Source organism: Plasmodium fragile, assembly GCF_000956335.1.
Source record: "Plasmodium fragile strain nilgiri unplaced genomic scaffold supercont1.104, whole genome shotgun sequence".
Lineage (NCBI taxonomy): Eukaryota > Apicomplexa > Aconoidasida > Haemosporida > Plasmodiidae > Plasmodium > Plasmodium fragile.
The window spans coordinates 6,337-29,432 of NW_012192684.1; the positions used below are offsets into that span (position 1 = coordinate 6,337).

Genomic DNA, 23,096 nt, shown 5'->3' on the forward strand with positions numbered 1-23,096 from the left:
TTTTTCCGGAGTGCGCAAAATTACACGCTGGGCAGAATTTCCCCTGAGAGGATTTTTTTTTTTTCCTTCGTGCAAAGTTAAACGCAGCGGCAGAGATGAATGATGAAGGAAAAAAAAAAAGAATTAAGGGAACAATGAGCGTCATCATTTTTTTTGTGCACATGGAGGAGGAGAGGTTAACCCCCATAAGTGTATATATGTTTATATGTGTCCCCCAAACGCACAGGTGTTACGTTTGAAGTAGCGTGAGCGCGTACGTAAGGCATTATATACGCGCACATGTACACTCTCATACGTGTATGTGTTAGGTGAATACACATTTGTTATTATTTTTTTTTTTGTTTTTTTTTTTTTTTTTTTTTCCATGCTTTTTTTGTAAACTTTTTGGGGCTCATTTGTGTCGAGGCAATCTGCGCAGTGACATGGGGGAATGTGAGTGTCCCGCAGACTGTGTCGCAGACCGTCCCGTAGATTGTCACGCAGACCGTCCCTTAGATTGTGACGCCGGTTGACACGACCCCGTTGAGACGCCGGCGACGCGTGCGTTCCCGCTTATGGGCGGAGTGTGTCCAGCATGCTAACCAAACCGCGCTACCCTGAAGCGTCTGTTTGTCGCTAGAGGTAGTGGTGGTGAAGAGATGCGCAGGAATTGGCCCATGTGCTTGCGCCCGCCTACCACACCGAGGCAGCGCGCAGTTGTATCGTTAAGGGTAGTCGTGCAGACTCTTGCGCTCGCTTCCTTGGCGGGGGTGACAGGGACAGACCCAAGACCATAGCATCCGGGGTAGCCCACCCCGAGTAGGCACCCTGAGTAACCGCTTTATTTGGGCCACGCTGAGCGGCCCCTGCATCCCCCAAGCGACAAGCCAAAATGGACAGTCTAGAAATGAACCTGTTGATTGAGAACTACATTGATGAAGAAAAAGTGTGCCATAATTTTCCTTTTAGAAAATTCAAGCTTTTATTATATGCATATAAGAATTATCATCAGTCAGTTAATCTGCGTAAGAAGGATCTAGCTAATGGGGAAAATGATGGTAGATGCAGAGGTAGCGATTCTAAGAACGGGTTCGATGGTGCCAACGAGGAAGAATTAAGTGTAAACTTGGTAAAGAGTTCATATAATTATAAAAAAAAAAAAAAAAAAAAAAAGAAAAAGAAATATCTTTTGGTACAGCGGAGAGTTTTCCAAGTAACATCAGTGGCAATGGACAATGTAAAGGTGAGGAATGTTTAGGGGTCCCTGATGTTTCTAACCCTACAACTACACCCACTCACACAGAAAAGGTCAGTCATACCAATGTGATCAGTGCTTGTGCCAGTGGCGGCGAAGCTAACTTAGCTACCAACCATACCAACCATACCAACCACACAAATGATACAAATGATGATCAGGTGATGGAGAAGGTTCCAGGACAAGGGAAGAACCCTGTAGAAAAAATACACAAGAAAATTAATTTTGAACATAGAACAGAGAGTTTGTTTTTACCCAAGCAGAAGGAAGTGGCGGAACATCAACAGACGGTTGAGGACTACTCTGAAGAAGACATGCTGAAATTAATTTATTACTTTTTGCATAAGTACATGTTTAGTAGGGACAGGAAGAAGAAGAATAAGCTGAGGGGGAAGAACAGCTTAATGTTAATGTTGGAGAGGGAACAAGATGGACAAACAAATACCATGGTCGGGTCGAAGGGAGTGAAGAAGAGTGCTGTGAATGGCGCGCTGAGTGGTGCCTCCCGAGGGAGAAACAAGAATGGTCAGGGTGCACAGGAAGGGGTGAAAAAGGAGGTAAAGGGCGGTGACACACATGAGGGGGAGAAAGGAGTGGCAGATGAGGTGAAGATGGAACTCGTGAACGAAGCGGAGAAGGAGGTACGGGATAAAATGGCAGAGGGGGAGGCCAACGTGGAGGCGATTGGAGGTGGCATCGAATTGAAGGTTGCAGGGGATGGTGCGGAGGTGGAAGGTGCCGCCGCTAGTGAACACGTGGAGGGCGCCGCGGAAGGAGAAGACCCATTGGGCACGAAGCCAAAGGAGACAGACAAAACGGAGCAGCCACATGAGGGGGTTAGCGAAATGAACAGCTGCGAGTCAGGGAAAGCAAACCCACATGGAGAGGCACACGAGGAGAATGGGAAAGCGTGCGTGGGCAGTGAAAACCACCAAGCTGTAGTGAGCCATGCAGGAGAAGAAGCACAGGGAGACGCAGCGGCAGAAGCAACGGCAGGAGAAGACGCAGAGGAAGAAGAAAAAAGACTCGAACTAATCATTAACACTTTTATGAATAGGAAACAAATTTTTTTTTCAATGAATGATATTTTTTACCCCTTCACTAATCGGCATCTCAACATGTCCAGGAAGAAGCAGCAGAACAAAAAGCTGTCAAAGAATATATCATTTGAGCGTTCTAATAATAGGTTTTCTAAAATTCTTGGACATGTCGACCTTCTCGACCCACGAGATAGTGCACCATCTAGAAGGTACCTTAAAAGTAAAGTAATATACGGGAAATTCAAGAAAGGATTAAATCTTCTACTTAAACATGAAAAGAAGAAGAAGAGGAAGTACAGGAGACATGGGACCAGTGGTAAGGTCGATGATGTCTTGTCGGTACCCCCGATTGGTGAGGGTGTGGAAGGTAGTCACAACATTGTGGGGGGAAACATTGGGCACGCCAACGTGAGTGCTTGTGGTGATGCTCTTGCAAGGACCGTCGTGAAGGCTGCTGGAAGGAAGAAAGGCAACAAAGGTGCTGCGCATACTGCTAACGAGAATGAAGAATATTTTAGTGTGACTTGTGGGACAAGGGAAAACGACGCGAACTGTCTCATTAAAAGTGTTAAGGAGAAGACCGGGCGAGGAAGGAATGTTGGAGAGAAGAAAGGGGTCAAGATGAATAATGTACCTGTAAGTGTGAACCCTAGCGAAGCATGCAGCAACACCATACAAATGCAAGAGGGGCAGCATGGCGTCCCTCTTCAGATGGGCGACCCCCGCTTCAATCTGCACGCAATGGGATTTGTGGACACGGTGAGAGCCATCCGGGGTGGTGAACATCAGGCGAGACCCATCCCAAGGAAGCACACCTCACATGGGAGAGGGAAACAGAAGGATTCAGGCAGCACGCACGATGGGTTTTTTAGTAGCGCTGGACATATGAAGGGGTACAGCATGATCAACGTGGTGGATCCAGCCGTGGCTACTTACTACGTCGGCGGCGAGGTGGGCGGTCAGGTGGGTGGTCAGGTGAGTGGTCAAGTTGGCGGCCAGATGAGCGGCCTGATGAATACCCCCATTCGATACGACCATCCGGTCTGCAACCCCCCAGGTGCAGGAACCCCAGTGAACACCCCCAATAAAGGATCTAGTAAGAAGGAGAAAACGGGTGGAAGAAAAAACGTACAAAAAAAATACACCATCTCGAAGGAGGCGCCATTTTATAACGCGTCACCTGGTGCAACATCGTTTGTGTCCATTGCTGGTGGAGGAGGATTATATCCGTATGGCAACATCGACTCTTCCAGTAACGTTGATAAACCGAGTGGAGTGATGCCACCCCATGGCCCAGCTAGCAGCAACACAAATGTTTATATAATGAACAAAACAGAACAACAAAGGTATGCACAGGAAGCTCACACAATAAACCCTTACATTAAGAATGATGTGATGAATAAAATGGATCATGCGAAAAATAGATTCACGTTCAAGGGTACCAATGACCACTTACAGACTAGTGGACCAGTTGGTGTTGATATGAATCACCAAGGAAATGGAGGTTTTTTGGGGGGAAGACAATCAGGTGAACACAATTTCAATGGTAGTGAGGTGCAGGCGGAGGAGTTTAAAAAGGAATATTGTAACCAGTTGAGTGGTGGGGCCCCTCGAAGTAGAGTTAAGAAAAATGTAAAGGGTGGAAAAAAGGCCAACAGTGTGAAGGGAGGAGTACACAGTGGTGGTAATAAACGGAAAGGGGGTGCGAATCAAATGGGCAGAGATGCCAAAATGGGACCGCATGAGGATGGTTGTGAGGGAAGATACAACGACATGGCAATGGGTGAACAAAACGGAGGGGATAATGATGAGGGTGGTGGTGATCCAGGTGGAGGCAACACCTCTGTTGGACAATGCTACGATGAAAACAAGAGTAATTATGAAAACAGAAGGGGAGGAGATGATGATAACAACCATGATGGGAGCACTCCTTGCGGGGGTGGAGGAGGAGCAGGAATGGGGAGCAGTTACTACGTAGGTAATAATAACTCTGGGGGGAGAAGAGGCAGTGTGGGGAGCGAGAGCCGATACAAGGGGAAGCAGCAGGGACAGCAGGAGGAGCGACATGCGGGGGGTATTGGAGGGGTTGGAGGGGTTGGAAGTGGACCCATGGGAGTCGTAGGATATGGCTTAGGAAGCACCGCAGAGGACGCGAAGAGGGGAGAGACCCTGTTGCACACAAGTCTGAACCTGCAGGTATTGGATGGACAAACCAGAACAGATGACACGGTAGGTGAAGTGATGGTCAACGCGGGGACCAATGTGAGATGCACCATCGTAGGAAATGTTACTTGCATTGGCAATGTCGTAACAAGTCCTAGTAGCAACGCGGTAAATGTAAATGTGAAGGACCTTCATGGCGACCTCTCCAGGGGAAAGGCATACAGCGATGTTAGTGGACTGGGCAAAGGAACCATCATCACGAAGAAGAAGCAGAATCAAAATGGAACATATAAAGAGGGGCACTTCGTACCAGTTAATGATAGGATGAAGGAGCAAGTGGGTAGCAACAATGTTCAAGGGAGTTGCGAATTGAACATATCCTTTGCATCCATGTCGGAGGGACGGAGTAGAGTTGGCACAGGTAATGTCCTTTTTAATACCCCAAGGAATGAAGACATAAGTTGTGGTAACGGTGTCGGAGGGGGGATGAGTGTAAACGATGCGGGGGAAGCGAAAAAAATAACCTCTTTGCAGGTGAAGGGTGATCATACATTTCCTTTGTGGGGGGATACAAGGAAAACGCAGTGGTGTGAACAGATGCAGGAGATGGAGAAAATGAACCGAGAGGATGTAAAGGATGAATCTGGGGTATGTACAAAAGAGGTCACCGAAAAGGGTGTGTTCAGCAAGCACAGCTTTAGTAGTGGAGGTAGCATAGAGGGAGGAGAAAACAAAGTAACAATTAACGGAGGAGGAATTGCTAAGATGGTGAGTGAAGATGCATCAACATCAGGTTGCAGCAGCGTCATGCATATGAGACAGGTGGCAGAGGCAGGATTAAATGTGAAGGGAGCGAACAAGCTTAATTATTGCTCGGAGGGAATGTACTTGGATGGTGTTAACCTAAGCACAGCTACCTCCCTCGAGGTGCACAAGGGGGAGGAGGAGACAGAGGGTGTCTGTGGGGGGGGTTACCTGAACCACGCAATGAGCACACATGTTAGGATGACGGAAGACCAGGAGATAGGACCACTTGGTGATTCACCCTCCATGAGTGAAGCAGGAGGAAATTTCAAGTTGATACATCAGAGTCGACCACCTGACCACCACGATGGGGTATGCGACCTGGGGAAGTTGAACAGCACGGCAGACAATGGTGGTAGCGCAATGAATGATTTGAACCTCCTATTAAGGACATCCCATTCGACGGGTAATTATTATGCAAATGAATCCTCCCCTGTGGAGATAAAAAAGGATAATGCACAAGGATATGTGGAGGAGAGAGGAGCTGCTCATGGTGGAGATGCCCATGGGGGAAGTGGCGTTGGCATGGGTATTGGTCATGGAAGCAGCGAGAATCGCCTCCCCCCTGTGATAGTGCAGCAGAGCGGAATGAAAAGGAAGGCTCCATCCCTTTCGCAGACCTTGCAGGGAAGCAAAAAGGGGAAGGGGGGGTTGTTAGCAATGGGTGTTCGAGGTGCGAACAGTAGGAGCAGTCGTGGTAAGAGTGACGGTAAGAATGAGGGTCAGGGATTAATGGAGAGCTTCTCACACAGTTGTACGTCTAGCCGTGTGCAAAGCCATTCGATGAGTCCATTGGCAAATTGGCGGGGGAACCCCCTCACTCCAAGTCACCTGCATAACCAAGCACAGCAGCATTTCTCCATTGCGAACGATGGGTATATGGTCGGAAGGAACACAGTGAGCATGACACCCAACATGATGGCCAGCGTAGCAGAACCTGTGTCACCCATAAAGGGAGGGAAGGCACTGAGAGAGGTAGTACTACCCCCCACCACAACAGTAGAGCTATCTGATCAAGTGGAGGTGAACCAGGATAAAAAGAGTAACACACAGGTGGCATCCAAGTGGTCCCCAATAAGCAACAGCCATTTCACTTTTGAAGTGAATGACGAATATGAGCAATGGGGTCTTGTGGGGAAAAATTTTGAACAAGACGCTTGTACAGAAAAGGCCCATGGGATGGAGAAAGCAACGAGTAGTACATTGGGCAAGGGGTTATTATTGAGGAGTGAAATGGGTCATTTGTATGGTCATGGTGGAAGGACAGTGTCTGATGCGAAGGTGCACTCGATTCGATCGGTTAGTTACGCTATGAATGGAGAGAGTGATGGAAGAAGGATGAACGCAGGAGGGGTACTACTGCACAGGGGCTTGGAGGATGGTACTAACATCTGCAACAGCCGCGTTAGTAACAGCGGTAGCAGTGGGTGTGGGGAGAGTAGGAGCTACTCCGTGTTGAACAATCTGAAGGAACGAGAAAAGAATGCACAGGGAGGCATGCAGGAGTGTACGAAGGTGCGGGCGCTGCCCACAGAGGGGAAGCAGTTCATCCTGGGGAGTCACGACATTTGTGGTGGTGGTAGTGGTAGTAACGGGGGAGGTAGCCACATGGGTGTTGTTGGGCGCATCTCAGGGGATTGGGGCAAATTCCGCCCCTATGGTAAGGAGCCGAGCGGCAGTCGTGTCGTGGCGAAGGCGCGTGCAGGTGTTCAGAATTTTCAAAGTGGCAATGTGGATGAGGGAAGAGGTGAATATCACATGGACCACTTTGGTATGGCGACGCCGGGAAAATTTTCTTCATCGAAGGACTTACAAGAGGAAAACTTAGAAGGAGTGGAGTTACCCAGCGAAGCGAGTATGTATACCCATCCCCAAACACAAAGAGACATGTACACTAACAAAGTTGTAAATGAGATTAGCAACGAGAATAGTAGCAGTGTGCTTAAGAACAGCAGTGTGGGTGTGGACCCTATTTTGGCTAATGGCCTTGGGGACAACTCTAACCTCGTGAGTAGCATGAATAGTGTTGCAGGGAAGTCACCAATGGAGAAGTCTTTCGTGGGCACTTCCCTAGTGGGCTGCACGCCATTGGATGACTTACAAAGAGGGGTCACCAATGGTGCGTCGAGGAATGTACTGTGCATGTGGGACAAGGGTACCATGGGCCCCCCCAACGTACCCATGAAGGATGTTAAAAGAACGAACAGAATGGAATTAGCCGATAAGCAGAGTTCGAATTCAGCTACCATCAAGGATGAAGAGAATGGAGTCAAATTAAGAATTACCAAAAAGAAAAAAAGAAAAACAAAGGATGCACTTGTGCAGGAGGACCCAAGGGAGGTGAAGGAGCAGGCTGTGTCTGATAAGGCCATGGATGATGAGATGCCTCTGTGTGATATGGGAGAAGAAAACCCCAATGACGAGGCCAAGTCGAAGCCCAAGCGGTCCAGGAGGTCTCGGGTCGGCAAGGATGGAGAAGACCAGGTTGTCACCGGGGCCTACGACGAGAACGGAGAGAAGATTTCTGGGGTGTGGTACGTTGTACGCGTGTCACGTTGCGCGGTGTGAGGCGTGTCATGTTGAGTGGTGTGAAGTGTATCACGTTGCGCGGTGTGAGGCGTGCCGTATTGCGTCGCCTACCCATGCCGCTGACCCATCCCCCCACCCCTGTGCAGGTACGACACGAACAGGAGACTCTGGCGAGTCATGTACATGGAGAACGACAAGCGGAAGACCAGGGGCTTTTCGCCACGCATTTATGGGTTCAACCTCGCACGCGAGTTGGCCGTCAAGCTCAAGTATGAGATGATGGAAAAGAACAAGAAGTGACCCCCGGGTGGGCCCCTTTTTGTGCCCCCTGTTCGTGGCAAGGCGCATCGGGGAGACTTCGTTAAGGTACCCGACGTCCACTTGTGAAGGAGACCCAGAGCAAAAACGGGAAGCACATAAGAATATATTGGTGTAAATGAACAAGCCAGGATGGAATTTTTTTTTTCTCTGTTTTTTTTTTTTTTTTGTTAAGCAATTTTTAAGGTTATTTTTTTTTTTTGTTGAACTTTTGTTTAATACTTTTCATGTGAGATAATTCCCCCCCAAGATGGTGAGTGAATTTTTTTTCATTTTTTTTTTGAGTGCTGTGTGTTTGTTCATTCGCATCGAGATGGACAAGCGGGGCTCTGCTTCAGAGTGTCCTTTTTTTCCACGCCGACGCAGTGATCTTTTTTTTTTTTTTTTGTTTAAAATAAAAGCATTTCGCTGTTAGTTTTTATCTGTTTTTAAACATGCAATTTACACTTACCATTCAACACTAGGTGACGTACTTTATGGGGTGTGTGTGTGTGTGTCCACAAACGGTGGAGCACAATGCTTACCCCTCATGTCAGGGGAAAAAAAAAAAAAAAAAAAAAAAATGAAAAATGGTGCTTTCTCTTTTTTGAAGCGATGGAGGCAGATGGAACAGTCTGTCCCGTTCCATCTCGGTCATTCGAAACTACTCATCACTCTGGAGGCGACGAATGTACTCGAAGAAGTTAAACACGGAGAGGTCGCTAAGGAACTGCTGCGAGTAGTAGTAGTTGGATGCGAGCGCGGCTGCAAAGAGGGAGCGGAGGTAGATGTATGGTACCCTTTCGAAAATTTGATCAAAGGTAACCTTCTCAAGTAGAATATCTGGAATAACATCCTTCAAGACTTTCTTCATGAGCTTGCGGTCGGTGCAGAGGGTGTCCGAGGAGAGGATGTCTTTTTTCAGTTCGCTGATTTTATTGGAGAGGATATTTGTAGCTTGTGAGATGGGTGTCTTGGTTCGTCTAGACTCACTCCACAAAGATTCGAACTCGAGCTCACAGTAGTGTACGATCTTCTTTTGAATTTCCTTGACATACTGTTTGTAGAAGGGGGAGACGTTGTCTTCTAGGTTGTTTGTTAGGGCCTCCTCCTTTTGCGTCTCCATCTGGTCATTCTGTTGCGTCTTTCTTCCCATCAACATGGAGCGCGTGAAGGAAAGTGAATGGTTGTTTTTCTGATTCAGGTTCATAAAGGTAAGTTCATTTTCGTCCACAAGCAAAATATCACTGTCGGGAGAACACATCATTTGAATAAACTGTTGGTCGGAGAGGACAAGTCCTGCTAAGACCTCCAGACTACTTGAAATGACTCCTCCTTTGTTAGTAGATGCATCTTTGAAGAGAATTACATTTTTGGCTTCTAAAATTTTTCTCGCATCATCTGAGATGAACACATTTGCTCCTTCAACAATATATTTGTATATACACCTTTCATTAATAATAATGCTATTTACATTAAAGACGTTAATGGAGTGGGGTCTACCTCCACATGGATTGAACAAGTCACATGCATTGAGTGGGTTGAGAACGAAGTTGTTTCTGTATTCTAGTCCACTTTTAATAATTTTTCCTAACACATCTACATTGTGATCTTCAATAGATATTTTGAACCCATCTTTGGAAAGATATTGTTCATTGTACAAGATGCATGAGGTGGCTAGCTTTTTCCCTGGAGCATTTCTTCTTTTGGCTAGTCGAATGAGTTCCTCTTTATTCAACCCATTTTTGTCATATAGAACCCCTGAGCCGTCAATGATGGAGGTAATTTTTGTCTTGGATTGCAAAATGGCATTACTTCCAAGGTCACCATCCGGACCTCCAACGATAGATCTGCTTATGGTTTCTTCTTTCAGGTTTAATTTTTCACATAATTTTTTAATATAGGTTTCTATTCCGAGGGTTGTCATACCATAGTAGTCATGAGGGACTCCTCCATTTTTTCTTAGTTTTCCTGTGGAGAAGGTTTTCCAAAATTTGTATCCCCTTTTCTTTGCTATTATACATGCCCAGTCCATGAGTTGATCAGAACCTGTGTTTTCATCTGGTCCCAGGAAGATCAGGTCTTCATGTTCTTCTACTGTGGTGTTTTTTTCCATCACTTGGCCATCTTCACATTTCTTTCCACACATGATTTTCTGCACCGCTTGTTCTGCCGTACCGTTGGCGTAGGTAAAGGGTTTGTTTGGAGTCGAAACATCTGTGGTCACATCTCCCAACAAGGTGGCTGTGTTGTTATTGCTGTTGCAGTTCCTATCCATGCTGGAGTTTAGGGAAATGCCAAGGAGATCTCCATCCCTTGTTCTTCCAAACCCATGATTGTCGTCACCCATGCCATCAGTCAACAAATCTAGAATGGAATTCACATAAGAGTAAAAGCACAAATTCTTTATATACTTTGTATTAGCAACATTACATACATCTGGATCTAGCAGAAGAATTCCTTTGCTTCCCCCCTCTGGGATATCTTTATTTTTAAAATTTTGTGTGTAGGCCAGATTATATGCTTCATCAAACAGGTTATTGTAGTTGTGCATGTACGCGTTCATGTTGTTAGAAATAACTATTCTGATTCCTCCTCTGGAAATTCTGGTGAACCTGATGTGAAAGCCAACAAAGTGTAGTCCACAAATCATGATGACGGAATATGGCTCTGCGTCGTATATAGAATCTTTGAGTAATGCACCATCGAAGGATACCGCGAAACTAATTTTGTTCATACGAAAAAAGTTTGTCTTTACTGCATGTTTTTCAAACAGGTGAAAGTACTGCAAAATTTTTTTGTGTTGGTTGTCTTCAATTTCGTCTATGATGTCTTTGGTTGGTTTGTACGAAGCGGAGTCATATGTGGAGTTGCATGAAGTTGTGGAAGCAGTCGCAGCTCCTGCTGCCACTCCTTGAAAATTCATTTTCCTTTCAAAATTAGCAAACAGGAGTTTAATCGTCTTAACGTTACTAAGGGCACAACTCAGAATTTCTTCTTTCGTGTACTTGGAACTCTTTAGCTTTTCCTTAATGATATAAAAGTCATTCATAATGGCATTGCTACCACTTCCATCAGTGTTATTTCTTAGGTGTAGGGCATGCTCCACATTTTTGTAACTCGAAAAGGAGTTGGTTGAGAAGAAGGTAATAAACTTAATGATTAAGAAAATATACGCCGACTCATCTGCAGTGAATATACGTTTAACAGATAGCTGAATAAACTTCGAGTCGTTAAACAAACACAAGGTCTTTAGGGATTTTACAACTTTATGAATTTTTCCTTCCAAGATTTGTAGCATTTGTTGTGCGTTTTCCGCGGCTTTTTTCCTTTGCTCCTCTGAATTAACAACTACACTAACGTTTAGAATGATTAAGAGCACTCCATTTTTCAGCGGCTCTACATACTTGGAGTAGGAGAAACATCTGTGCATATTCAAGCAATCACCAATAAGAGAAAAAATGGAAGATATCACATTACTCCTTTTGACAGCAATGGTTAATGAGAAGGTGTTCACTGAGGTGGCATAGTAATACGTCTGAATGAACTGACCAGTCAAGTCGTACAGAACTCTCTTGTTCAACTCGTAATATATTTTCTCCTTCTGGGTCCCTTTAATGTAACTATAATAATTAACATCCATGAGCTTTTGCAAATCAGTTTCATTCTCACTTATAATGTCATCACTGTATGTTGGGAGTTCTAAGATGTACGTGCGGAGTGGTTCTTCGTAGGTGTGTTCTTTATCAAATACGGAGTGAACAGATCGGAAGCTCTTCATTCTGTAACAGTCTTTAGACATATCACTGAAGTGGAAATATTTTTCTTCAATCTTCTTTTCCATTTTGTAATTCAACCTTGTCTTATTATCATCTGCAAACACCCTTGTTATTATAAATATTACATTGTCATGTTTTTCTTCAAAGGTTGGAAAATACTTGTCGCTGGAGTACTGCTCATTGATCTTGGCCGTTATGATACACACTACAACTTTGCTGATCAGGTGTGGACTGGTTTCTTCGAAATGGAGTTTGTTAAAACCCAATTTGTTGAAGTAGAAATCCACGCTGTAGTTAATCAAGTGGTCTGAAAACAAATTGTAGCTCCTGAGCAACTCCTTTGTCTCTTCATACTTTTCCTTCCATGTGATGCTGTTGTTCGAGAACAACTCGCGGTCGAACTGTCCCTCGTCTTGGCTGCCTGGGCGAGCCAATGGCATTTGCACGTTGACATCCATCATTCGTGCTCCAAGGGTTTTTTTTTTTTTTTTTTGGGGATAACCTCGATTTGGTTAAACTTTGGGTTGATTTACCCGGATCACTTTTGTTTCACCCTAGTTGGTGCCCTTCAATGCGAGATTACCCACTCGTGAAGGCGAGGGGAAAAACACGCACACGCGAGAGCAACCCCCTTATTTCACCACGTACACCAACTACGTCGATGGGCGCGTGAGTCGAACAAAAAAAAAAAATAAATAAAAAATAACACTCAAGTGAGGGGTTTTGTAGAGGGGGACAAAATGTTTTACCACCTACTCATGGGAATACATACATGAAATAATGTAAGTTGAAATGTACGTTTTTGACAAGTGTACTTAAAGTGCTGGATTTTTTTTTTTTTTTTTTTTTTGAGGGGGCAGGGCTATTTTAACACTATTTTTTACCTGAACAGGTCAGCAGATTTTTGGGAAAAGGTGAGCAACCACAAAAAAGGTTTACATTTGTGCAAGCCAAAAAAAGAGGAGTGACAGAAAAGGAAAAGAAAAAAACGACAAAAATGGATTAAACAAGTGTAGCAAAATGAGTCCAAGACGTTGACATATTTTATAGCAAAACCATTAGCAAACTGCAACAAGCTGCGACAAACTGATGCGGACGTGTGGCAAAATAAAAACCACGGGCAAATAAATTATGAGTTCATTTCTACACGGAGTGAAAGAGGGTATATAGCCGCCTTTTTTTTTTTTTTTTGTTTTCTTCTTTTCCACGGTAATGCATACAACGCTAGGATAAACAACAACAAAATGATGATAAACATGTAACCATTTTTTTTTTATAACTTCTGAAAGCCTGCATGTACATGTTACATGAGAGAGCTGCGTTGCTTTAAAAGCCTTTTTCCCCTCTGTAGTCTGCGGAACGGTGACCCCTTAGATATGATGGTTCGGAAAAGGGCGGGGGAATTTTTCAAAAAAGGAAATATGAAAAACAGTGCAACGTTGTACCAGCCATTCTTTTTGCATAAAAAAGGGATTAATATCCCTGCACGTGTTTCCGTTTGTGCTTATCCTGCTCGCCATTTATTTATTTTTTAAAGTACACGTTCGGTGTTTTGCGGAGAGGGTAAAGAACGAAAACGAGGACCTCGACGGAGGTTCCCCCCACGCGGGAAAAGGGCCATCTACAAATATGTGCGACGCGCCTATGCTCTATGCTGAAATAGGAGGCATGCATGTGTTGCATGCTCGGCCAAACATACGTTGCATGCGCCGTATAAACTGTGTTTTTTCCTGCTTGGGCGACGTGCCGCATGCGCTCTATAAGAACGCGGGATGGCTGAAGGAAAAAAAAACAACAAAAAAAAAAAAAAATTGCAGCCTTGCGTATTCGCTACGCGTCAGTCAGTGTTTTGTATGAAGGGAAAGGCGCATAATACATTTCTTAATTGTGCATAGGGGGAATTTGGAGTGAGAGGGCTTTTTATACAGTTTGGCTGGGTACAAAAGAAAAAAAAACAAAAAAAAAAATGATGGCCCATTGGTATGTTCATCACTTGGCGGTTAAAAAGGAAACAGTTGGTGGTGACGCATATGGGGGCAGTATGCCACACGGCTGTGTGCATGGGAAGGATAAATCCACAGGAGAGCCATCCCCCCAAACGAGACGTTTCACCGCTGCTTAGAGCCACCGAGGCGTAGAAGGAAGGGACAATATTGCTCACCAAATGGGAGGCTAAATGGGGTTGAAAAAAAAAAGATCCAAACGCTGTAACGAAGGATACGGCTGACAGTCAGATGACGCATGGGATGTTGCCGCATCTCATTACCGCTGCAAAGCGCTTAGGGTACGAATTGGGAGGGAAGTTATTGTGTGCACGATGGAGGTGCGACTTCTATTACAAAAAGGGAAGCTGACGCGGTGTATCCGGGGGGGAATAAATAAGTGACTGTGGTGATGCGTAATGGTGATGGCCGAGTGGGGGGGGGGGGAAATCACAAAACTCGTCCCACGTATTTGGAGGGCACGCACTTACGCCCCCCTCTTCGAGTTGCAAGCCCACCGCCGGTCACTACAACTTCCGCCTCTTCTTGGAGTGATAAAAGGAGACGTCGTCCTGCGTGTCCTCCATCGCACGGGGGTAGGCGCAGCTACTCGAGGTCTTCATCAGATTATGTTGAGAGAGATTTGATTTCATGTCACTGAGGACGTTGTTGATTAGATTGTTCTTCGTTAAATTATATTTGATGATGCTGTATGTGGCCTGCGTGCCCATGAGGCTATTGCTCAGGTCCGTGTCGTATACACTGTGGGGCCTTTCCTCACTGGGGGAGTTGGCGTGGTTTGCATGGTTGGCAGCCTGTGCAGCCTGTGCCGTGTTCTTCGCCGCGTTCGCGCTGCTGGAGTTGCCCCAGTCGCCGGCGTAGCGAGTCATATTTTTTTGTCTGCTTATGTGTGGGTCTTTAGTTTGATTTAGGTTTTCCGGTGGTGCTACCCCACGTGCGACTGATGTTCCTCTTTGGGTATCGGAGCCGTCCTCCGTGAAGCAGTTCAGGTTGTCAGCCCCTCCTCCGTGTTGATCAAATACTCTCCTGGCAGGCCCCTTCTTTTCCCTCATTCCAGTGTGTGGAGATCCGTCGTGAAAGTCACTTCCAGTCCTCTCTATCATCATCACCCTGCCACCACCATATACGTTATTTTTAATTGGCCTGAAATAGTAGTTCGCATCTTTTCTTCTACTACTGTTGTTGTTTCTTCTTCTTTGTACATTATCATCCTGGGTGGACTCCTCCCCCTCATTCAACATGAACAACTGTGAATCATGAGGAGTGATGGTGTGTTGATGAACACCCCTCTCGGTATTAAAACAGTTAGGAGCCAGTTCACTAACTAGGTTGTTAATTTGTTTGACTTGGTCTCTGTCCGCTTGCATGTATTTACTACTCCGGATTAGATGCAGTAACTTGTTTAGGTCGTGATTGTTTCTTTTTGCATTGGTTCCTTTGGGGGTTGATTTCATTTGGTGGTTTGTGGTAGTGGCCGTGTGGGTCGTGTCATTTGGGTTGTTTGTTTTGGGTTGCCCTTGTGTGGGTGCACTAAAGTGGGCACATTCCGACGTGTTCATTTTTTCTTTCGAGTTAGAACCGTTAAAGGGATCACTGGTCGCGGTGGTGGTGGCAGTTGTGGTGGTGGTTGCTGTGGTTGCATTTGTGGCCGCTCCCAACGTGCCTTCCACATGGGCCAGTTTTCTCCTGGTCCTGCTAACATTGTGGTAATCCTCAAAGAGTCCTCTTCTGCCTCTGGCTCTGCTTCTGTTTCTCCTTCTGCTTCTCCTTTCGCTCATCATGGAGTGTCTCTCTAAGTCGCTGTAGCTGGTCAGGTTTGCGCTAAATCGGATGGCCGACCTGCCGTCGTAATGATCACTGTGCATTCTTTCGCTTCGGTTGAATTGGTGTGTGGCTAATTCGTTGGCGGTGACATCCCTTGCCTCGGAGTCCCTCCTGCTGAAGTAGTTTCTCGGTATGTCATCCCCCATGTTATAATTATCTTTCGAGTTGGGGACCCGTTCCTTGTTTCCTTCACACACGTAGAAGGGTAGCACACCACCGTGATCGTTTTTACCAATGTTGCTGATTAAGGTACTGGAGAGGTTACTCACATATGATGAAGCCATGTTGAGATTTTTTTTTTTTTTTTTTCATCGGAGGAGTTTCCTATCACAGTAGAGTCGTTATTGGTGTTTATTTTTCCCTTGTAGTTAGTGTGGTTGTTTCTGTTCATGCTTGGTTCCTTCTCGTTCCTGGGATTTGCATTTGTACTTAGCGGGTTCCTTCTGTTGTGTTCACCATGGATTGGTGGGGCTGCGCTGCATGGTTCTTTGGACGGACTGCCATCGGTAATGACCACCTCCCTATCATCGTAGTAGATCTCAATTGGCTGTTGATCCTGGTACAATAAAGAAGTCACACCTTTGGTTTTCCTTCTGGTGTTATATGTAGAGTTGTTCCCATTCGATGCTCCATTTTGCTCTCTTGGTGGCTTCCTCTTTGTGTGTATAGGAGGGGACAACGGGTTGACTCCGTGGCTGGTTTCCTCCCTTTGCCTTTCGCCGTCCTCGATGACTTGTACTTCATCCGAGTCTTCCCCATCCTCCACGTGTTCCTCAACCTGCCCATTGACCTCATCTTTCACATTTAGCAGAATGGAAATGAGCTGCTCCTTCTCTGTCCGATTGAGACTGTTAAATATTTGAACCGACTCGGCTGCTCCAAAGTGGTTGAGCAAGAGTTGTTCATTTATGTGTTCCACTTCATTCGTGTAATTTTTTTTTTTTTTTTTTTTCTTTCCCTCCTTTCCTACCACACGACTGTTGTAACTGTAACTTGGCTCTCCCTCGATTATTGCGTCACGTACTTGTTGTATTTTTTCGTCCACATCCTTTTTTCTCCTCGTTTTTGTGACTCCATCATGGGGTACGAATTGATTCTTCCTCTCGTTCTGTGTGTTAAAGAAGAGAGTTCCTTTGTAATCGGTTGGCTGTTCCTCATGCAGCGGTAGCTGCTTTTTTATAAAGTGTGTTGGTTCCATTTGAGAGTGGGGCCTTACACCTTGGACCTGGTTTTCCATCATTTGTTTTTTCTTTACACTTCTTTGGTGGGCAGTTCGGCTGGAGATGTGTTGGTCTGGGTGGTTTCCCCGTTGTGAAGCGATTGAAGTGTTTCCCCTTCCATTGTGCGGGTTGTTTGCAACGGTTTCTACTTGTATCGGCTGTGGTGATTGGGTTACTTCCGAGTGCACTCCCCCCCGCTGCGTACGGTGCTGCGTCTGTTGCGACTTGTGCATGTGGCCACTGCTTCCTACGTTGTCACGTGTCGGGGTGCCATTCCTCTGGTCCGCATCGTCCCCACTCCGCTTCATTTTGTCCCTCCTCAAATTTCCATTCAAGATATGATAATAATTTTCCAGCAGCCTGTTCCGAAAGAGTCCCTTAGTCGTGCCATTTGACGAGGGATCATTTTCATTTTCACCTGAACATTTCAGATTGTTCTTGTCGAGGTAGAGATTGTATAGCATTTCAAGTTTGTTATTGTGTGGCACATTTTTTTTTTTTTTTTGTTGATTCGTTTCTGCAACTTTTGTCACTCCCACATGCATGTGCAGGTTGGGTGTGTCGTTGTGTGTCGTCTGGAAACTGATTATGTTTGTTGGGTTCGTGCACCCTTCGCTAACGAATCGGTTATTATTTTTCTCCGCTTCCATGTCTACTTGATTTGCCTTGTGGACTACGTCCGGGGGGTAAGTGAACATGCCACTGCTCCCTTTTTGTGTCTCCTTGGGGAATTGGTTTGTGAAGGACTCCCCCACTGCGTTCGCCCAGTTGGCGTTTCGGTTGTCTGCGCTACTGTTTGTGGTCCCGTCTGGTGTGTACAGCACCCCTGTGTTGCTCATAATTGTTCGCTTGCTTTGGCTCAGCTCTCGGAAGTAGTTTGAGAGGAAGTGAAACATAAGGTTGTAAGTGACACTGTCCACATGGGGTGGTATGACTACTGGTTGGCTAGCAGATTCATGATAGGTGTTAGTTTTGCATTGGTGGTTGGCCTCCTTCATGTGGTGTGTTTGTCCTGTTTGCTTTCTTAATTGTTCATCGTCATGATTTGCTACTCCCCCCCTGTGATTTCCATGTGAAGAGTCCTCCCCCCTTGTCATAGCCCCGTATGTGTTGTGTGTACTGGTATAATTCCTCCGTTGAGTTTCTCCTTCGGCTCCGTTAGAGTTGTTATCGGCTTGTATGTGGCTGCTGCTGGGTTGGTAACATGTATCGTCTTTGGGGGTACCAAAAATTCCTTGTTCATACATTACCTTTAGGATAGCTGAATCTTCTTCGGTGATGACAGCACCGCTGTGTGTATTTTGCAAGTTGAAGTGGTTCTTTGCTGCTTTGTTTCCACGGGGGTAGGGGTCATGACGTAATTTGTTCCGAGGGTCGTTGTTTGCGTTTGTTTGGTTGTGTTCCCCCCTCAATGTGTTTACCTCCCCACTGCGTAAAGCGCTTCCCCTCTCACGGTGCTGCTTCTCCATCGAGTGTTCATTTGTGTCCTCCGGATAACAGTGCAGATGTTCGGAAAATCCCTCCTCCACAAAACCGTCGTACCTGCCGTCCACAGGAACTATTATATCTTGGTGGAAGGAAGATCCCACCCCCTGGAGACATGACATTTTAAGCAACCCATTCAACAGGAGTACATCTTTGTTTAGGTAACTCAAGCCCAGGAGACCTCTATCTAATCCTCCTAACACTTCCCCTAGGTTGGCCTCACTTTTGAAAGGTGGTTCACGAAGCAAAGCACTTAATGGATCCGATGAAGGGAAAAGTTTGGTGTATTTTTTCTTTACATACATGTACAGATTTTCCGTGATATAATTGAATGCTCTCAGATTGGAGGTTAGATCCATTTGACCTGACCTCTGGTCATTTTTATCTCTGTAGTGTTCCATTAGCTTGCTTATGTTTGCGTGTACGTTGTCGGTAAGTTCTTCTATGGGTGGGTACTTAGAAGTGCTGCTTGTTTTGGGGTTGCTGCAGAATTTTTCTGTGTAGTGGAACCTGGCTGGGTTGGCGGACGGCGCGTCGTTGCTTATGCTAGCCTGGTTTGTGCCTTCTCGCAGGGGGGCGTGGTAGCGCCCGTGGAGTGGCAGCAGGAAGGAGTCTCGTTGGTCAGTGTACCGATCGTACACATCGTTGTAGAGATCCTCCTCATCCCAGTTGTCGTCCCTTCCTCCACATGCATTTCCGCTTCCCCTTTCCTCCCATCGCAGATAGGCACTAGGACTGTCCCTATCTTCCCTTAACTGGCGCAGGAAATTTTCACTGCCCTCCTCTTCATAGTAGTTGTGATAAATCCCGTGCATGTACTGGTGTTTGTAACAATAAAGGATCTCATGTCTGCTGGTTTTGCTGAAGTTGGGCCACGATAAGTAGCTGCTAGCACAATTGACATGAAGAAAATTATTACAATTTTTTAAGCTGCATTTTAGGGAGGGGAAATTAAGTAAGCAAATGGAACACCTTTTATAAAAGAGAAAGTTAAAAAGGACAGTAAGGTTGAAGTACCTGTTTCCATACACATGATTGTATGTATAATTATTAAAGTAAAGGCAGTCTTTGTGACACGTGTACTTAAGGTAGGATCCATTTTTATGTTTTAGCTTAATGACTCCAATGAAGAGTCTGCTTAAGGTTTGTTTTTCATTACAGAGTATACACCTGACGCTCTGGAACCATGCGTTGTATTCTTTTTTTCCTAGCCCTATCACTTCATCATCGTACACGTGGAGGACGTAATTGGAGTCGATGTCCTTGATGGTGATTTCTTTTGGCCCTTTAGCTTCTCCGTAGTTTGGGTAGTGTTGTATGTGCCGTGTGTATCCCTTTTGTGGAGTGGTGCTGCCTTGCTCGGACAATCGTAACCCCTCACTACACGCACTGGGCAGGCTACCTTCTCCAACGGTAGGCATGGTGTTAGCTATGGTGTTAGCCATGGGAAAGGCACTGTCCACAGTGATGGTGCATCTTCCACTAGGTACTTCAACCTCCCCGGAGGCTTCCCTACTGTAAAAGTACTTGACCAATTTGTTCTTGTAAATAGCTTTGTTAATTTTTTCAATGATCCTGTAGGCCTCCCTCTTTCCGCTGAGGAAGGAGCTCACAAGTGAGCTGCCTCCACCATTGTGTGTGTGTTCCCCTGCGAACAAGAGTCTGTTAATGGGGAAGGATATGATGTCCTTATCGATTTGCAAAGTCTTCCTTCCAATGAAAGAATTCATTCCACGAGAAAACCTATTCCTCACCCAGTCGTAGTAGCATATTTTTTCAATTTTAATGCCTGGTATTAATTCGTTTAAGAATGATTTGCAATCCTTTATAATAATTTTTTTATTCAATTTGGCCATTTCCTTTCTGTACTTCTTTTTTAAGAATAGGGCGATGACTGGGTGTGCAGTGTAGAATACCATGTGATTGTATTTGTTCGAGGCAACGTAACTGTTATATGTGGATTGGTACTTGTCTCCGTTGATGAGGTGGTCTCTCTTAAGGCATTCCATAAAGCTGCTTCCTCGTTCTGTACGTTTGAAGGGGGTACGACGGTAGGTATGATTCTTGTTATGGGTTCGCTCAATAGGGGGGGCATTCTCATAGTGAACTGTTTCTTCTTCAATCTTGCTTGGTGCTTGCTCCATTGCCACTACCCCATCGTTAGTCTCTCCTGTTAGTAGCTCCTCCTTCCTGTCTTGCGTGGGGGAAAATTCCCCTTCACCATTTCCATCCGTTCTCAAATGGGAAACCTCCATGGGGGGGAAGACACCCATCGCTGTATTGTTGGTGAGGGGCATGTCGCTAGCAACACACGAGCTACTAGTCCCCTGATCCGGTGTAAAGGATGGAGTTACGAGGAGGTCGTCCCTGTTTAAGACGTCCTTATGAAGCCACCCCTGCTGCTTGGAGGTCATTTCCCTTTCCCCTTTTCTGCAGTTAAAAAAAATACTAACATTTTGAGGGCTCTCCACAATTTTCTCCTTCAACATGATAATAATTTTGTTGTTTCGGGTGACCCCTAATCTTTGAATGCTGTTTGTCTTCCACTTCGGCAGTTTCGGAATGAATTCGATGAGTCCTGTGGTTTCCTGATGTGGGAGGTCCCTTATGGTTGTGTTGGGATAGCCGCCCCTTGGATTACCATGTGGCTTCCCCCCAGGATTCTTCTTCGAGTGTCTCTTCCCCTTTCCTCTACCGGTGGTCCCCCTTCTTCTCCTTTCTACTTGACCCATTTTAACAATCCCCCTCATTGGGAGGTCTCCGCAAATACACTGAGCATATTTCGCCAGCCGTTGTCGACTCAGATTATAATGGAGGGTGGATCCTCCTTTCGTGTTCTTTTCCTTACACTTGACATAATTTCCATTATTGAAGATGTGTGTATTTTTTCCATCTGACAAGGTCCCCGTGCCTTGTTTATTGGAGCTGCGCGGAGTTTCTGCATGGGGTTTTTGTAACGAGGACTCATTTGGGCTATGGTCTTGATCTACTCTACTGCAAAGGGTTCGACATAAAAAATCACCAGGTTTATCATTCCCCTCGTAAATATGAACATTGCTGTTTGTGTCGGAGGAGCACCTGGCCAGGCTAGCGCATCCTTCCCCACTGAAATAAGCTACCCCGTTGTTGCTGGAACCCTTGTGTCTGCAGGTACTTCTGTTTTCGTTCGTGGTGACATCTATGTTATTGATAAGGTAATCGCTGGAGGTGGATTCATTTTGATTCTGGTTGTTGCCCCAAGGGGGTGCGCTGTGTGATTCTGAGGGGGGGTGCACTGATAGAGGGTTGCGGCGTTGGGCGTCCCCGCTTTCGTCCCCATTCTCCTCCCCAGGGGACACCCATTCTGGACCATCATCAGGCGTACGAGGTTGGGTTAATTTTCGAGCGATGAGGTTGCTCCTTTGTGGGGGAGTTGCACAGGTGGAGGAGTGTTGGTCAGTCTCGAGATGCTCCCTGCATTGCGCTACGTTTCCAACCTTCTTTAATTTTTCCACCTGAGTAGGGTAGTCACTGCGATATTTTATCCCCTTTGTCTTTTTTCGAGTGAACAACTTCACACTGTCCTTAAGAACCCCGATAGGAACCGTCACGATGCAGTAGTCGTACAATTTATTATCCACATGATTGGTGAAGCCAATTTTTATATTATCATTGTAAGCGTATATTTTATTAACAATTTTTTTTTTTTTTATAATAATATTTTTTTTTAATTTATTAAAAATTTCTGTGAGTTCAAAGTTGCAACAGATTGTCTGAAGTACATCAAGGCAGTTGAGGTTGTAGAAGAGGTACTGGATGGAGAGTGCATCTAAATTAATTCCTGCTATGGATTCTATATAAGAAATATATAGTTGTACATATAAACATTTAGGATTTCTTTCGCTTTTCATTTTAGCTAGCTCTGTTCGAATGGCTTGTCCGAGAGACATGGAGAGGAGAGCGTTTTTATCCTTTACATTGTGAAAGAAGGAGGAGTTAAAAATCTGATCATAGTAGAATCTAAGTTTGTAAAGGACCTTGAAGAATTCACTTCTCATTTCATGTTTATATATTTTTTTTCCATTAAAGTATACGTAGTGTTTGTATAAATGCCTGTTCACATCTTTGTGGTAAATGTTTTTCTTCAGACAGAAATTGATGAGGGGATTGTTTCTGTTTATTACTAGGTCCATTTCTCCTAAGTAGTTTTTTTTTCCATTCGGTGAGTAAAAAAACTTACCACCGATTCTGTTTCTTGCTTCGTACACAGTTACATCCACGTTATGATTCAGTAATACATATGCAGCTGTTAGTCCAGACAAACCTGCTCCGATAATCACGACCTTTACCTTTTTATTAACATTTACAATCGTATCAATGTGATATATAATGTCGTTGTAATTTTTTTTTTTTTTATTTCCATCGTGTGTTTTCTTCAAGCGTAATATATTTTCCTTTTTGTAAAGGAATATGTTGGTGTTTGTTTTATCGCATATGTCGACCTGCTCGCTGTATGCACATGAATTTTTGGAGCTGCTGGCTGCGTAGTGGTCTGAGTACCCTCCGAGGCTACCGGGGTGTGTATTCCTGTGGGTCTTTTTTTGTGTCTTTCCTGAAGTGACTTGCCCTGTATGGTCTTCCTCACCCATGGCGTTAATCGCGCTCATCGTGTTGTTCATCATGTTTATAATGATTTTTTTTTTTTTTTTTTTTTTTTTTTTTTTTTTTTTTTTTTTTTT

At 45.1% G+C, this 23,096-nt stretch overlaps 4 protein-coding genes across 4 annotated transcripts in view; 1 reads left to right on the forward strand and 3 right to left on the reverse strand.

Moving 5' to 3' along the window:
* Window positions 1–871: 871 nt before the first annotated feature.
* Window positions 872–8,070, forward strand: AK88_05223 (uncharacterized protein; the record flags this gene model as incomplete). Its single annotated transcript, XM_012482825.1, has 3 exons — window positions 872–1,108; window positions 1,183–7,775; window positions 7,917–8,070. 3 exons carry the CDS (start codon window positions 872–874, stop codon window positions 8,068–8,070), a joined length of 6,984 nt encoding a protein of 2,327 aa, XP_012338248.1.
* A 661-nt stretch (window positions 8,071–8,731) lies between these two features.
* AK88_05224 (uncharacterized protein) lies at window positions 8,732–12,304 on the reverse strand (the record flags this gene model as incomplete). The annotated part of the gene is made up of 1 exon (XM_012482826.1): window positions 8,732–12,304. The coding sequence occupies one exon, from the start codon at window positions 12,302–12,304 to the stop codon at window positions 8,732–8,734; it is 3,573 nt and encodes a 1,190-aa protein (XP_012338249.1).
* Window positions 12,305–14,355: 2,051 nt separating this feature from the next.
* Window positions 14,356–15,819, reverse strand: AK88_05225 (uncharacterized protein; the record flags this gene model as incomplete). Its single annotated transcript, XM_012482827.1, has 1 exon — window positions 14,356–15,819. One exon carries the CDS (start codon window positions 15,817–15,819, stop codon window positions 14,356–14,358), a length of 1,464 nt encoding a protein of 487 aa, XP_012338250.1.
* Window positions 15,820–15,938: 119 nt separating this feature from the next.
* AK88_05226 (uncharacterized protein) overlaps window positions 15,939–23,096 on the reverse strand; it is a gene marked incomplete at both ends in the record, with an annotated part of 10,329 nt that continues 3,171 nt past the window's right edge. Inside the window, one exon of the mRNA XM_012482828.1 lies at window positions 15,939–22,984. Coding sequence (XP_012338251.1) covers window positions 15,939–22,984 — 7,046 coding nt within the window. The remainder of the gene's footprint in view (window positions 22,985–23,096) is intronic.